Consider the following 15955-nt stretch of genomic DNA (forward strand, 5'->3'; position numbering starts at 1 on the left):
CAAAAATGCATACAAGACGAATGATAAAATGAATAATAAAATAAATAAAATTAATGATTCAAGACGCTGAGGCAAGATATGGTGACTGTGGAATCTGGAAGTCAATAGAAGTGTCCTCTGTGTTCAAAACGTCAGCCAGACAAAGTCACGGTCAGAGGTGCAGATTTCTTTAATGGGACAGGACAGTTTATCTGAGGATCCTGTTCCGTGAGACTAACTGACATGTAGCATCCACACAACTCTCAGCTGAATTACTCAAGGCTTGAAAAGTATAACTTTCACATGACTTTGGGATTTCTCATACATTTATGGCCAAGAGCACACATACATACATCATGATTCATGCACAATAAAGTGTTTCTCTGTTTGCTGTGAATGTATTCTGTCCTTGATGAGCCACAATATGATCTTCTTGACTACTATGATCTTCAGCTAGCATTTGATCTAATGCTAATAGGCTAAACATTACAGAAAATAAAAAAAAAATAACAGCTTAAATGAAAATACAGTGGCTTCGAAATTTGACATACAACTTGTATATATGAAGGCACTGTAATACATTCATACGTCATGCATTCATCTGAACCAAACAAATGAATGTAAAATGATTTTCATTTGAGCTTGTTGATGAATCCCAGAGCCTTGAAATCTACACGTTAACCTGAATCTTTGGCCAATTGAAAGCTTCCCTCCTTTACATTGATGGCTCATTTAGGATTGATGCTAATTAAATCGACACAAGCTGTACCCAAATCAGTCATCTAGTGAAGAGAGTGCTTTGTTTTCTAAAAAGGTTCTGAAGCCCCACCCTGGAGTGCTGAGGAAGAAAAGAATGAAGAGTTGAATGTGGCGCAGTGCATGCTGGGACCTCTGTTTCCTGAAGGGACTGCCAGACAGTTTCCCCACCACAAGGAAGTAAAGCTGACTAGCTGCCAGGCAATGACACCCTCATCATACATATAAGATCAGGTATGTTTAAGGAGCCGGTTCACACAGAATGCGTTTTTACGCTCCACTGCAAATTGATTTTAAACGATAACTTCTAAACCTTTAAAGACAAACATGCTGTTAGTTATGATGTTGTTAATCAATGGGGTATGCTTCTGTTAAAACCATCGGTCCATATGATTTTACCTTTTTTTTTTTATAATCATGTTTAAAGGTAGAATTCCGGGTGAAAAACTACATTACCCATGATTCTGCAGCAAAATCCACCAATGAGGGAATTATAATATATATTATAATATATATATATATATATATATATATATATATATATATATATATATATATATATATTTTTTTTTTTTTTTTTTTACTTCAAATCAAAATTTGTACCGTTTTGATTCACCTCATAGCTAGTTGGTTTGGTGCATGGCTTAAAACTCTTAAATTAAGACTTTTTTTAAAAATCCTTATGGGAAAAATGATCAATGAAAAAGAAAAATGGGAAGGCTCGGTTGCGCTATATTATTTCTGTTGTTACAAACTCTCACACACAAGCCCTGCATTTTAAAGATGCTGTGTCAAAGTGCATGCAACGTTTAGCATCTCAAAACACTGCTTTTTTTCCTTTACATTCAGCTGTGTCTTGAGCGTAAGAACACATTCTGTGTGAACGACTATTTATAGTCACTAATTACACTAAAGGTCTGTCTTCAAGGATGCCCCAATCACAGAACAAATGCCTTGGGCATTATAATATTAGTACTAATAAATTCTCAGATAGTTTTTTATTTTTAAGTAAATGCAAAAAGGAAAAACTTCATTAACCAATAGTATTAATAAGTCTCCAAACACAAAAAAGGAACTAAAACCCTTTTACTCTGAAATGTGTTTAAGGGATTACTTCCTCTATACTGTTCTATGTATTCCTAAAATACCAGAGGATGGTATCAAAAGGTTTAGTGGTTTTATGAGATCCCAAAACACATTCTCTCCCATTAAAATTCTATGAAGAAAAAAAAAAAGCAATCAGTAGGGATCTCAGTACAGTGTAAAATCCTAATATTTTACTTAATCTTGTATTTCTCTAATTTCACAGATTAAGGCTGTGTTTCTTGGTCATTGTTCACTGAAAACCTATTCTTTCAAACATTCCATAACATTCCCACCATTTCTATGCATTCCTGTGTGTAATTCAATTAAAATGGCTCTATCCTCTCTGTATTTTCAGAGGAGTATACAGGGCTTCTTTTGAGCCACAGGTTGAGGACTGAGGAAGGCACGCACTGCGTCTGCAAAGACGTCCTTGATGCCATCCTGGCTGAGTGCCGAACACTCCAGGTACTTGATGGCGTGGATCTGGCGAGCCAGAGCCTGGCCCTGCTGTTGTGAGATGGGTGCCTGGTTCTGCTCCTTCAGCTTCTTCAGCACATCCGCATCATTGCGAAGATCACTCTTGGTCCCCACCAGCAGGATGGGCACGCTAGGACAGTGGTGCGTCACCTCTGGGTGCCACTTGTGCTTGACGTTCTCATAGGATGGGGGGCTGGAGATGGAGAAGCAGATAATGAAGACATTGGTCTGAGGGTAGGACAGTGTGCGAAGGCGATCGTACTCCTCCTGGCCTGCTGTGTCCCACAGATTGAGGCTGACGGTGCGGCCTTCCACAGTGACTTGGGAGCTGTAGTTGTCAAACACGGTGGGAATGTACTCTTTGGGGAACGCGCCGGTCGTGTACGAGATGAGCAGGCAGGTTTTTCCGACTGCTCCATCCCCCACAACCACACACTTGATGCTCTGCATGATAGAAAAGTGACTCGACTTCAGCAGTCTGCAGAGAAAAGAGACATTGCACTGTGTTAGAGGACAACATGGCAACAGTGTTAGATTAGAGCCCAACCGTTTAGCCAATATTATCGGGCGATATGACCATCTCACCCATATATCGGTATTGCCGAATATGCCACGATACATTTTTTTTTTTTTTACAGAATATATAACACCGATTAAATGCTTCTGAATGGTGTAATTACTTAGTTTGTCCAGCAGAGCGTGCCCGTTGTTTGCTACTGGCGACCCAGGTCAGTGTAGTGTAGAGATGCGTGGATGAGCTCAAACTTCCACTGCTTCAAATTATCCGCCCACCACCCACCCACACCTATATTTGATCATAACATTACAGTGACTCTAATTCTTCTTAGCCTGTGTTACGGCTCCTGGAGCTGATCGCAGCCCCTTTAGTCAATGTTGGTGTTTATACCGGCTGTGCCACGGCACAGAACTTATGCTTATCACATTGGTCACATCACATTTCACAACGCGACAAAATACAATAGAATTCTATTGTATTTTGTAGCACCGCACTGCTCGTGTCCAGTGTAGAATAGAATTATCAGAAAATACACAACACGTAAAGTTTATGGGGGAAAATATATATTAGTAATGTTTACATTTGGAAACGCTGTGCTTCCTGCTAGACATGTGCCAGTATTCGGTAATGCGATATATCATGGTGATGAATATGCACGATATTGTGTTTGTGGGCACTTCTAAATACGTGACTAATTATACATTACAAATGATTCTGGGATGTATTTTAATACTACTTTTCCCATCACCTGGTCTAAATGCACAACACAGCTGTATGCTGCTTAAAAGACACGTGCCGCTCTGATGTAAACAAGCACGCATGAGAAGCACATGGGAGAACAGTGAAAGACGCGCTGAATGAAAGCACATTCAGTCTTTGACAGCAGATGGCACTAAACTGCAGAAAATGCAGCTGTTACCCTAGAAACCCCACATATAAAGCAGCTGTGCTTTTTTAGATTTGTGGATTTGCTATGGTGTTCATTACATTGCCAAATACTTAAATATTTAGACTTAATAAGCTATTTATTTTCAAACTTCTTTTTTTTTTTTTTTTTTAAATCTGGACTACAACGTCTTCATTTGTTTGAAAGTGTTTTGTTTCTTTATTGTTCGTTCACACTTTACATTAGGGCTTCATTAGTTAATTCATTAGTTAATTCATTAGTTAACATAAACTGCCAATGAAAAATTCTTCTGAACATTCATCAATATTAGGCATTCCAATATTTAATAACACGTTGTTAAAATCGAAAGTTGCAACTGTTGAATTTAATTAGCTAACTTAAACTAAGACTTGTATTTTTTAACAAAGATGAATGACTTCTGTAGCTATTGCTCATTGTGAATGTTCATGCATTAACTAAGGTTAACTAATGAGGTCTTGTAAAGTGATACCTATTGGTCTTTATAGTTCTTTTGCACTTTAATCTGTGTAAAACGTTTAACTTTATATATTTTTCTGTATTGTTTATTGTATTTAAATATTATTTAGTTATTTTTGGTATAAGAAAAAAGTTATTAAACCTGTTATACTGTAATATGGCCAATACAATATCGTGATAATACTGTATACCGTGATAAAACCATTAGCAATTAATTGCAACTTAAAAATTTGATACCGGCATATCCCTACTTCCTGCATAAACCTGCCCCTGTTGGTATGGCAGTAGTTTGCTTGTCCTACACAGTTACCTTGTTTAATTTCTTAATTCAAGATATATATATTTATGTTATTTATAATAAGTGAAGTGAAGTTTATTGTTAAGTGCACTGATGTCAGACTCATTTTGTTAAATTGTTAAATAACCTGCCTCCACTACACAGGCCAATGTTTGTCACATTATAAGTGTTTGATCACCACATTTGAGTTATCATTGCAAAAAAATTTGTTTATGTATATATATTCTGTTTATGTAGGTCATATAGTGCATTCTATATACAGTACCAGTCTAAAGTTTGGACACACGAATGTGAAGAGTGTCCATACTTTTGTCTAAACTGTACTATAATATAGCATACACATAAAGAATATCGGATGATATATCTGTATCTGTCTTTTTTACTCCCTAATATCGGCACCGATCACCAAAAAGCCCATATCGGTTGGGCTCTAGTTTAGATGAATCAAAGAATAGATAAATACACAATATTTCAGTACCATATCATTTATCAAGCTGAAATTAGAGTTTTTTATTTGTATTTTATTATTTTTATTTTTTCATTTATCGGTATTGGCAGATATTGGCGGATGTTTAATTAAAAAATTCATCCACAAAAACACAAATAATTAAATAGCATATTTTAACATAATCTTTATCAAAACTTGAACTTAATATTACGATACAATATTACATAATACTATACAAATGTTTGGCACAACATTAGTATCTTTGGAGAGATACTATTATAATTTTTAATATTATGAAATTGTTTATTTGTTATTTATATAGGCAAAATACTATACTATAAATTTTAATATGAACCATAACAATTATCAACATATAGGCTTCAGTTATAAATAAACTTATACTAATGTCACTGCAAACAGTCCACATACATATTTTAAGTTGAGTATGTATAGTACGAATGGAACATTGGAAAGAAAGATTTACACGCATGCAAAGAAAGGGACAAAAGAAAATGGTTAACAAGAACATCTAATTGTTTGTGTTCATGCAAATGTGTAGCATGTTAGGGTCATTTGGGAAGTAATAAAACAATGTTTTGAATGTACAGTCAGTCTCCCCTAGTTCCTTCTACTTCCCTTTGCAGTTTTATTGATAAGCTGTGTATATATCATAACACAAATGAATTCTCACTTGTATAATAGGGGGATATTCGAGCTTTTGTCCTCCTTTTCACTTTCCATTTGGGACATATTCAACGGAAATATGACCAATTTGGGTTATAACAACGACTCAAATGGCCCTCTGTAGGAAATATGACACGCAGATTGAGATTTTCTAAAACATGTATGCTGGAAAATGTCAAAACTGGTGTGATTATGTTTCAGTGAATGCTAAAGACATTTCATGGCAGTCAGGGACACATTCAGTACACAACATTTGTGAAAGTCTGTTTAAAGTCAGCATGTTACAGATAATTGCTGTTTTTGTGGAAATTAAGATTAAGAAGTAGATTTACTGACTAGCTTTTCCTGTTACATCACAGGCCAGTATAAAGTACTGTCAGCAAAACACTATTGGGACTCTTTTCGTGTTATTGTCTGTCAATAAATACAGTTTTTGTAATTAGTTTCCTTAATAGTTTGATCATGATATTCAACAAGCCTTGCTTTGCAGCAAATGTGAGAACGATTTGTGTTCTCGCACATCAACAAGAAACTGAGAGCTGCAGAGTTATGACCAGAAAAGTTCAGTTCTCGCTTTCTTTCTCACTTACTCCAAACGTCTGGCAGATGTTTGACCCCAGGAGAAAGGAGTGAGATGGACTCTGCCCAATCTCCAGAGACGCTCAGAAAGAGAAATACTCTGAGCCCTGCCCTCCTCTGCAAGGCGTTAGCAAATGTGGTTAGTGAACCAAGAGCTCAAAGAAACAGCACTGACAGCTCGGTCTGGGTGGAGTCTGTCCTGTCACTTCCAGCACAGCTTTGTCTTGTCACAATACTGATATGTAACAGCAGAACTGCTCAATGTTATACTGTACAATAGAGAAAAACAAGTGCTATAGAATTGCATTGCCATTTTTTTCTGAAAAATTGTAGTTTTACTGTGTTCAACTCATACTTGGGAGTAGTCTTTAATTCGTAGTCGATGTTCAGGATTGGACAACTAAATATAATATTTTAAGTATCAACTATCGGAATACCCATAGTGGTTGATGAATAATCTGCGTATTGTCTATAGTGGTTATGACCCTTGTTTAAATATTATTTTTGATTTTATCTCACTTTATCACTGAGCCAAATGACGCAAATCATGTATAAGCCAACAGAGGAACAGACATTCTAAGTTTTTGGCAGCAAAAGGAGAACTTGCACTAGATTGCAAAGTATGCAGAAAAAAAATCTAAACTAAAAGTTACATTTATTAATTTCTTACATTCAATACTGCAATTAGAATCTTAGGTCATGAAACTGAAACTAAAGCATGGATTGTAAATGCACACTAATTACACTGTATTTCCTCTACTGGGTGAAAATGAGAAGAAGAAAAAAAACTGGGAACTGTCGCCACAATTTATGACACAGCAAGTCACCATCTCTCCAGTGACCCACTGCAGAAAAGTGTGCCTCATTAAGCCCTTGTGTCATTCAAGATATTCTGCTGTTTTGCAACAGTATTTTCACATTAGGAAGTTAACAATAACGGCTCTGAGTGTGGAAGATCCTCTCACAGATGTGCTATTTTCCCGGCTATCTAGAATGACTGTGATAGGTTAATAAAATATGCTAAAGCAAATATCACTCCTCATATGGAAGCAGCTATATGGTTCAGAAATAGATATCCCAACTTCTGCATGGCTCTGTTCTGATGGATTTTAAAAATGAGGATGTTTCTCAGTTCCCAAAACCCAACTGCTTTTTTTTTTTTTTTTTTTATTTGCATAATATCCCATTCATTTTCTTAAAGGACTATAGGCCTACTATGTTTCAACATGCACAACCAAAGATTCACAGAAAGGTCTTCTCGCCAAGAGGTTAATGTTTCAGAATAATATATAGGCCTAAGGTACATTAAAAGACATTTTTGTTTCCATACATATGATTTATCGCAGTAATTCGACATTTGTACTCCGCCTTGTGTTTTCAAAGTAGCCTACTTAAATTCAGTGTGGTCAAAAAAGTGATGTGGACACTTCACTGGAGGTTGTAACTAGCTATAGTCTGGCATCATGAACTGAAATAAAAATGACAGCATTTTGACATTTATTCGTACACAACGGTAGCTGTCAATACTCTTAATTACAGTGCGTTACAGTGGTCGTGTGTTATTCTGAGGGAGTGGCCCTTATTCCTGCTCTCTGATTTAAAAACATAAGCCACTGTTTATTCATCAAGCTGCGGTCGAAAGCGAGAACATCACAGCAAATTTAGAAAAATCTCACTTTTTCCAAATTATAAATCTACCTCTGTGCTATTTCTATTTGCTAATCCAAGACAAAAATGAATAAACACAGACTATGTTGTTTAACAAACTGTAAAATCTATATCACAGGACTACATACGACCGTTAAACAACATATCTTACCAAACATATCAGATGCTCCTGAGGACCGTAATCCCGCTTCTGTGGAAAGTAGTTGAAGTCTGTAGGACGTGAGAGAGTTCGCCCCTCAGAGAGGAAGTTAATGGCTTAACTGTATATTTGAGGAAGTTTACCGATGTAAATGTGGCTATGACAATGTTTGAAGAGGGCGTAACAGTCTGTCTACACTACAAGCGCGCGCGCCCACTTTGATCAACTAAGTCAAGTGTGCTCGCGTGCACTGTCTGCTTCGTTCTGGTCTGGTCGCGTCGTGTTCATTGACTGTGAAAAATAGCCAGGTGTTGTTGTTAGTTCGCAGTATAGAACATATGCATCACAAGGGAAATCCCGTATCATCACCACAAACTGATGTTGAAACTACCTGAACTAAAGAGAAGCCTTGAGAATATCGACTTGAATCATTCACAGAGCCGTGGGTTTTGCTCACGCTTGCAAAAAAAATAACATGCTTATCATATTTTCCACCAAATCCACGAATGTAAACCCTTAAATGAATCAAATCTGTTTTCATTTATTGCCCCACATCGTTACAAATTCGTTGTAGCGTTCTTCTTTTGTGGAGAGCAAAAATAGATGTTTTGAAAAATGTTCAGGTTGCTCTCTTCCATGAAAGTGGATGAGGAATGTGGCTGTGATTAGTTCTAATAATAGGCTAAATATGTGATAAATAAAAACACATTGACTTTGGATTGTTTGTATAGGCTACGTTGTTTTTGCTATATGAAAAAAAAGAATGATTAGTAGCCTAAATGATGAAAAAAAAATGTATTTAATTGAAACTATTCTTTGATAATCTATATGTAATATCGTGTAAAGTTAAAGGCTTTCAAACAAACAGACAGAGATGGAGATCATCATAATGCACTCACATTGTAACACATCATAAGGTTATGCTCTGGTAAACAGATGAAAACTAGGAGGGGTTTCTTCTTTTTTCGCCGCATGGTTGATCATGCCACTAGATGGCTGTGTCTTTCTGCTTTTTGAGAACAAACCTCAAACCCTAAGAATTGATATCCCAAGAAACTATTTGCTTAACCATTAGAAAATCTCCAAAAGCAACACCAAACGGATTCTTAACAGCGAGAGGGGTTTGGATCACTCAGAAAAAGAGGACAGTTAAACCATGATGAACCTCGAAGTTTAGGCGAATTTATAAACCCGGGAAATACTTTTGTGTCATATGCTACATTTGGAAGACGTTTTCTTCATTTTAGACGTTTTGTTAGAAACGCGTATGAGCACCAGTAGCCTAATGGACAAATATTCTTGACAAATACTTTATATTATTGACATGGGCGGGTTATTGCGCAGACTGTAAGGGGGGCGTGGAGAATGTATGTCGAACTTTTTTTAAGTATCGTTTGACCATTAAAATGACAACATTTCTGCACCCGAGTTAAAACAACATCCCGCTGCTAAGAATAACAACATCTACTGCTATCGGTTGCCTGATGGATCTCAGGCAGATCAAATGAAACCGTTACATCCGATTTGTTACGAGTGTCTCCAATAGTTTACAACCTTCGGATTTTGACAGGTAATCTGACATTTTCAATCAGTAACATTATATGTGTGAGGCTACATGTGCATCTGCTTCATGACGACAACTGTAAAACAGAGCTCGTGCTACTTTTGCTTATGTCCTTTTGTATGCTATCTGATAAGAGCAATAGACCACACAAAGGCGAAACTTGATCATACCACCAAAAGAGGCATATTGTCCGCTGTTTTTATAGTAAGATGAATTTGATTATTAGGCATCTGAGTAAGTTAGCCAAATATGTAAATATATATACAGTACAGACCAACAGTTTGGAAGTATTACTATTTTGTTATGTTTTTGAAAGAAGTTTCTTCTGCTCATCAAGCCTGCATTTATTTGATCTAAAATACAGAAAAAATAAATGTAATATTGTGATATATTATTACAATTTAAAATAATTGTTTTTAAATTTATTATACTTTAAATTATGATTTATTTCTGTGATGCAAAGCTGAAATTTTAGGATCATTATCACATGATCCTTTAGAAATCAATTTTAATATGATGATTCATTATCAAAGTTGGAAACAGTTCTGCTGCTTAATATTTTTTCAGAACATGTGATACGTTTTTAGGATACTTTGATGAATAAAAAGCAAAAAAAAGAAGCTATGTTTTTAAAATATAAATATTTTGTAATAACAATATACACTACTGGTCAGTAATTTGGGGTCAGTAATTTTTTTCTTCTTTTTTAAAAAATAAAATCAATACTTTTATTCAGCAAGGATGTGTTAAATTGCTAAAAAGTGATAGTAAAGAAAATATATTATTAGAATATATATTATTAGAATTTTTATTTTGAATAAATACAGTTCTTTTTAACCTTTTATTCATCAAATATATTAGACAGCAGAACTGTTTCCAACACTCATAATAAATCAGAATATTAGAATGATTTCTAAATGATCATGTGATAGACTGGATGTTACATGTGACACTGAAGGCTGGAGTAATGATGCTGAAAATTCAGCTTTGCATCACAGGAATAATTTTTTTTTTTTTTTGTATATTCAAATAGAAAACTATTATTTTAAGTTGTAATAATATTTCACAATATTACTGTTTTTTCTGTATTTTGATCAAATAAATGCAGGCTTGATGAGCAGAAGAAACTTCTTTCAAAAACATTAAAAATAGTAATGCTTCCAAACTTTTGGTCTGTACTGTATTAAAAAAAAAAAAAAAAAAAAACGCGTAAATGACCTAAAGCGTGCAGCCTAATCTGGAGGCTTTTTCCATGTATTATCTTCAACTATAACTCTACCCATATGGCATTGTGCATTAGCACATTTCCCTTTTAACAAACAAGTTTCTAAGGTTTATGATGTTTGATACATATTTTTTATTATTATAATTAATACATTATTGAGCTGTGACTAGAATCTTTATAATCCAGCTGTGACTAGTACATTTTTCATTTTCACTGGAGACTTTTATTTAGATATTAGTGCGTATTCCAATAGTGTATCTATTAAAAATGTTGCCGGTAATTCCAGTTTATTAGTTTGGTATTAGTATGTATTACAAAGTTATTTGTAACCATTCAAATAATTTACTGTCATTCATTTAATAGACAGTAGTAGTCCTTTTTAAGAACTTTTTAGTAGTAGTAGAATTTTTTTTATATCTTAGGCCTACTTGTTGGATTTGTAATTAAACTTAAGCAACCATTTAACTAAAACAACTGCAATTAGTGCAATAAGAAATTTTACCAATGACACCCATAATTAGATACTATAAAAGTACTAGTAGAACGGATAGATATCAAGTCAATAGTCACTACTGGGATAGTGATTAGTAGGAAAATAGTAATTATTAGTGACAAATCACTATTTGAAGAAGAACTGGCATACACACTAGTGAAACTGAAAAATATACTATTTGCTTTTGGATTACTTACAGTACTAGCAATTAAAAATAAATACCAGTAACCTAAAAATTGGTGTAGAGTAATACATGTTAAAAAGATTAGCTGTAACACTCAATGTTGTTTATTTTATAATAGTATATACGTGAGTGAATGTTTCGTTATTTCTCATTGGCAGATTTGTATTTTTCATTTAAATGCTTTCTAACTTTACGTTTAGCATGGATCTATTGAGATTTGCCAGACATTGTATGTACATTGCATGGCTTGGCTTCTTATGGAGGAGTGCAGCAGATCAGCCCAGCCTGACAGACCACCTGCAGTCTGCCCATGGAGTACCTGGTAGGAAATCATAATTCAGTTGCTTCCCATGTTTTATGAATTTTATGTCACATAATTCCAGTGGAACAGTGTTTGTTGTAGAGAGAATTGTCCCACTCAGAGAAATGGTGCATGATATACCCCGGTCCCTCTGCGCTGCTAGATAAGATAAAGCACTTCCCTTGTCTAGTCAGAGCCTCATGTGTGATGCCAAACCAATCTTTCACAATCCATATGGTACTCTTATATGTGCTAACCAAGAATTAAAATAATTCACCTGACAAAATTACATGTCAGGATACTGGAATTAAAGGAATATTCACCTAAAAATAAGAAAAAGCTGAAAATGTATTCACCCTCCAACCATCTAAGATGTAGAGGAGTTTAATTCAACAGAACAGTTTTGGAGAAATTTAGCATTAGATCAGTTACTCACCTTTGAATTCTCTGCAGTGAATGTTGCCATCAACAACTTATAAAAGCATTGCAATAATCCAAAGGTAAACCACGTAAGTCCAGTCCATCAATAAACATCTTGTGAAACAAAAATGTGTATTTTATAATAAACAAATGTATTGTTTTTAACTTGATTTCACATAAAATACAAATCCTCTATCAATAACAGTTTACTCCATTTATAAATTTGCATTGACTAAATCAGGAGAGAAGTATGCACAGATCATGCAGCATTTACGAGCCTAAACAGTTCTAAGCAAATGTGTCAGTGTATTTTGATGAGAGGAAAACAGGGCATGGACTTTTTCCACTGGAGGAAGCATTATTATGGACTGGTATTTTGGCCAATGGCTTAATATGTTTCAATGATTATATTTTGTTTCTTACTAACACACACCTTTTTAGTTTACAAGATGTTAATTTATGGACTGGAGTTGTTTGGATTACTTGTGGATTATTGAGGTTTTTATCAGCTGTTTGGACTCTCATTCTGATGGCACCCATTCACTGAAGACAATCCATTGGTGAGGTAATGCTAAATTCTTCCAAATCTGTTCTGATGAAGAAACACGCTCATCTACATCTTGTATGGTAAGAGGGTGAGTTTCAGCAAAGTTTCATTTTTTGGTGAAATATTCCTTTAAAGCAGCAATTCTTAACATTTTTGTGTTCAAAATATACAAATTGTATATAATAACCAAGTACACCATGAATCCATTTTCTTGTCATGAATCACTGTGATACACCTATATTAAGTGTATATATTTGGACTATTTAGACTGGTTCGGGTAGGTACCACTGCGGAGTAGCCCAGTACCTGTGTAATTCGCCATAGACATAAACAGAGAGAAATAGGTGCAGTGTTCTGACAGAACACCATACACATCAGAATGGGATACCTTCAGTTAATGCGCATGCGCAGCAGTGAAATTGGTGGAATTGCGCATGCTTTAAATTTAAACATCATTTCAGCATACCTAAGATTACAAGCGGTAAACTGCATACCCCTTTATAAACTGTATTTTTATTAAACCAGGGCCGATCAAAAAAGCATACCCCTTTATAAACTGTATTTTTATTAAACCAGGGCCTATCAAAAAAAGCATACCACTGTATAAACTGTATTTTTAATACAGACAAAGAAGGCTAAATTGACAGACTCCGCTATAAAACTCAACTTCCAGTATGCTATTCTGACAAAGTATGTGACATCGACAGAACACCGGCTATAATGCAAACAGCAGCATACTTGATAACATCAATCAGGTCGCTTTGGATTCTGCTACAATAAAAAGAAATAGGATATCAAATACAACTGCCTCCTTTCATTTTCATTTAAACATAACAACAGATGCAGAAATGTACTTAGTTCAGGAAGATGCACTGTTGGGAACGTTACTTTAAAAGTACTTTAAAAAAGTAATTAGTTATAGTTACTCACTACTTGAGTTAGTAACTGAATTACTCTATAATAAAAGTAACTCGTTACCAGGGAAAGTAACTATTTGTGTTATTGTAAAAAAAAAAAGAAAAAAAAAGTTGCTAAATGTCTAAGAATTTTTTTAGCAGTTTTCACAAGTCAGTAAAAATGAGTAGAACAGACAGGTGTTCGTACATAACTTTCGATGTTTATTGCACGTCAACGGACAGCAAGGGTTTTATTCTGCACTTCAAGTATTATCTTTGTAAGAAAAGTGTTTTTGGCCACTAGCTTTGTAGATGCGTGTCACACATTACACGTACACATTACATGCACATTCTCGCCTTTGACCGCAATGAATTTGAAGTAGTGCTTATATCTCCACCTTGATAATGCCAACTTTTCATCGGATTGCTCCTGACTCGCCATCTCTGCTGCTGCTTCGAATCTCTCTTTAGCTGTTGCGTTCGTGCTAGTGATGTGTCGTTCGTGAATGAATCGTTCTTTTTGAATGAATATTTTAGGTGAACGAATGGTTCTCGTTCACGTAATCCACTGACTCATATTTCTCGTTCAGTGAAGTTCCTCCTTCCACAGCAGCGCGGCGCTATTAGTAGCGCATGCCGCATGCGCAGTTCGGTGAACTGGGTAACTGAACCACTTCATCCTGTCAAAGAATTACTCAACCTCGAGCCAATAGCCTTCGAGTATTAGATGTGACAGAGTATGTGATTTGTTCAATGTAGTGAACGAATACGCCCTTCAATGAACGAGTTTCATATGAGTCTGAACTAGATCTAGAGATCTTATCGTTCATGAATGAAATGACTGAACTGAAACACATGTCATTCGTGAACGAGCTGAAAGAACGGATACATGTCGTTCGTGAATGAAATGAACGGTTACATAGCTTATCTCATTCATGAACGTAATGAATGAGAGTAAACCGGGTTAGTCTGCCATTTAGCATGTCAATCTCGCAAAATGTAAAGGTACAGTACTGTGCACATATGCTTGTTTTGATATTTAGCAACTCCATGTTTAGATCCAGATCAGTTTTTGTAACAAGTGAATACGTTCGTTGACTAAAGACATAACACATAATACACTCATTTTTTTGCCACCTGCTGGCATGTTTTGTGTAATACGAAGAAATGATAACGGAACGAATCATTGAATGATTCTGAACAAATCATTTTGGTGAACGAACTGAAAATGAATGAATCTCTAGAAAGAATCATAATTTCCACCACTAGTTCGTGCGTGTGTGTGTGTTTGGCGCCGCTGGTGTAAAAACACTGGCTCTGATTGGCTACCATGAAACACATGACTCTGCTTTAGCCAATCATAATCGCTTATCTCATTATTAACCCACCTCCTTACTCGCTGTGTGAGCCAGGGGTGCGTTCGGATAAATCAATGCATAGTAACGCACCGAATTTTACATCCTGTAATGTTAACGGCGTTGTAATGACGGGAAAAGTAATTAGTAAGATTACCCCGTTACTGAAAAAATTACGTCGTTACCTAACGCCGTTCTTTTAAACGGCGTTATTCCAAACACAGGAAATATGTATATATACAGCCATTACAATAGGGCTTGGGCGTCGTGATGTCATTACTTGGCGTGGCCGCCACGTTGGTAGCCTCCTTTACTGCTACACGGGCTACTGCGCAGTGTTTAGACATACTCCCTCTCATCCATGTGTCTTAATTTGATTAATTAAAAATCTATTTCAACCATGGTAAAACGTTGCTGTATTGTGGGGTGTAATAGAGCAACATATAATCGCCATGGGGAAAATAAAATGGATTAACTTTACACCGCTTTCCTGCTTGGAGGCGCGACCACGGAGACCATAACATCTGAATATTCATTTATATAGCTTAAGTCAACATAATGCTCACAAAACAATGCTCACAAAACAAACAAGGTAGCCGAAGATATCTGTAATGCAAAAGTGCGGCAGCAAGTCTCCGTCGGTACTCCACTATTTGTTGGGAATTTCATATAAATTTTCATATAAATCCAAACCATTAATAGTGCCGATTTTGTCCACATACCGGTCCCTGGCATCCATATTTAGTGTATCCCTATAAATCCCACAACATTTTCGCGATTTTAACATCTTTTTTTCTTTCTCTCTACTCATCTCTTCTTGTTCAACTTGCTGTATGTTTACATTCGCGAGGCTAGCAACAGGGCCGCCACGCCCCAGAATGCAACTCGGCGCCCAAGCCCTATAAATCAAAATATTATATAAATTTTTTATTTTCATTTTAACATATAGATCAAT

The 15955-nt window shown here is 35.7% G+C and overlaps 2 protein-coding genes across 3 annotated transcripts in view; one reads left to right on the forward strand and one right to left on the reverse strand.

The window, feature by feature from the left end:
- Window positions 1-1306: 1306 nt before the first annotated feature.
- On the reverse strand, window positions 1307-8214 carry LOC113064022 (rho-related GTP-binding protein RhoG-like). The gene is made up of 2 exons (XM_026234523.1): window positions 8028-8214; window positions 1307-2776 (listed from the first exon to the last, which is right to left on the reverse strand). Exon 2 carries the CDS (start codon window positions 2746-2748, stop codon window positions 2173-2175), a length of 576 nt encoding a protein of 191 aa, XP_026090308.1. The 5' UTR covers window positions 2749-2776; window positions 8028-8214; the 3' UTR covers window positions 1307-2172.
- An 857-nt stretch (window positions 8215-9071) lies between these two features.
- The window catches only part of stim1b (stromal interaction molecule 1b), a 32788-nt gene continuing 25904 nt past the window's right edge, over window positions 9072-15955 (forward strand). Inside the window, exons 1-2 of one of the 2 annotated variants that reach the window (XM_026234527.1) lie at window positions 9072-9585; window positions 11682-11803. In XM_026234527.1, coding sequence (XP_026090312.1) covers window positions 11683-11803 — 121 coding nt within the window. In that variant the 5' untranslated portion in view covers window positions 9072-9585; window position 11682. The remainder of the gene's footprint in view (window positions 9586-11681; window positions 11804-15955) is intronic. The other variant, XM_026234525.1, reaches the window with a different exon arrangement.

This window comes from Carassius auratus, chromosome 46 (genome assembly GCF_003368295.1).
Source record: "Carassius auratus strain Wakin chromosome 46, ASM336829v1, whole genome shotgun sequence".
NCBI lineage: Eukaryota > Metazoa > Chordata > Actinopteri > Cypriniformes > Cyprinidae > Carassius > Carassius auratus.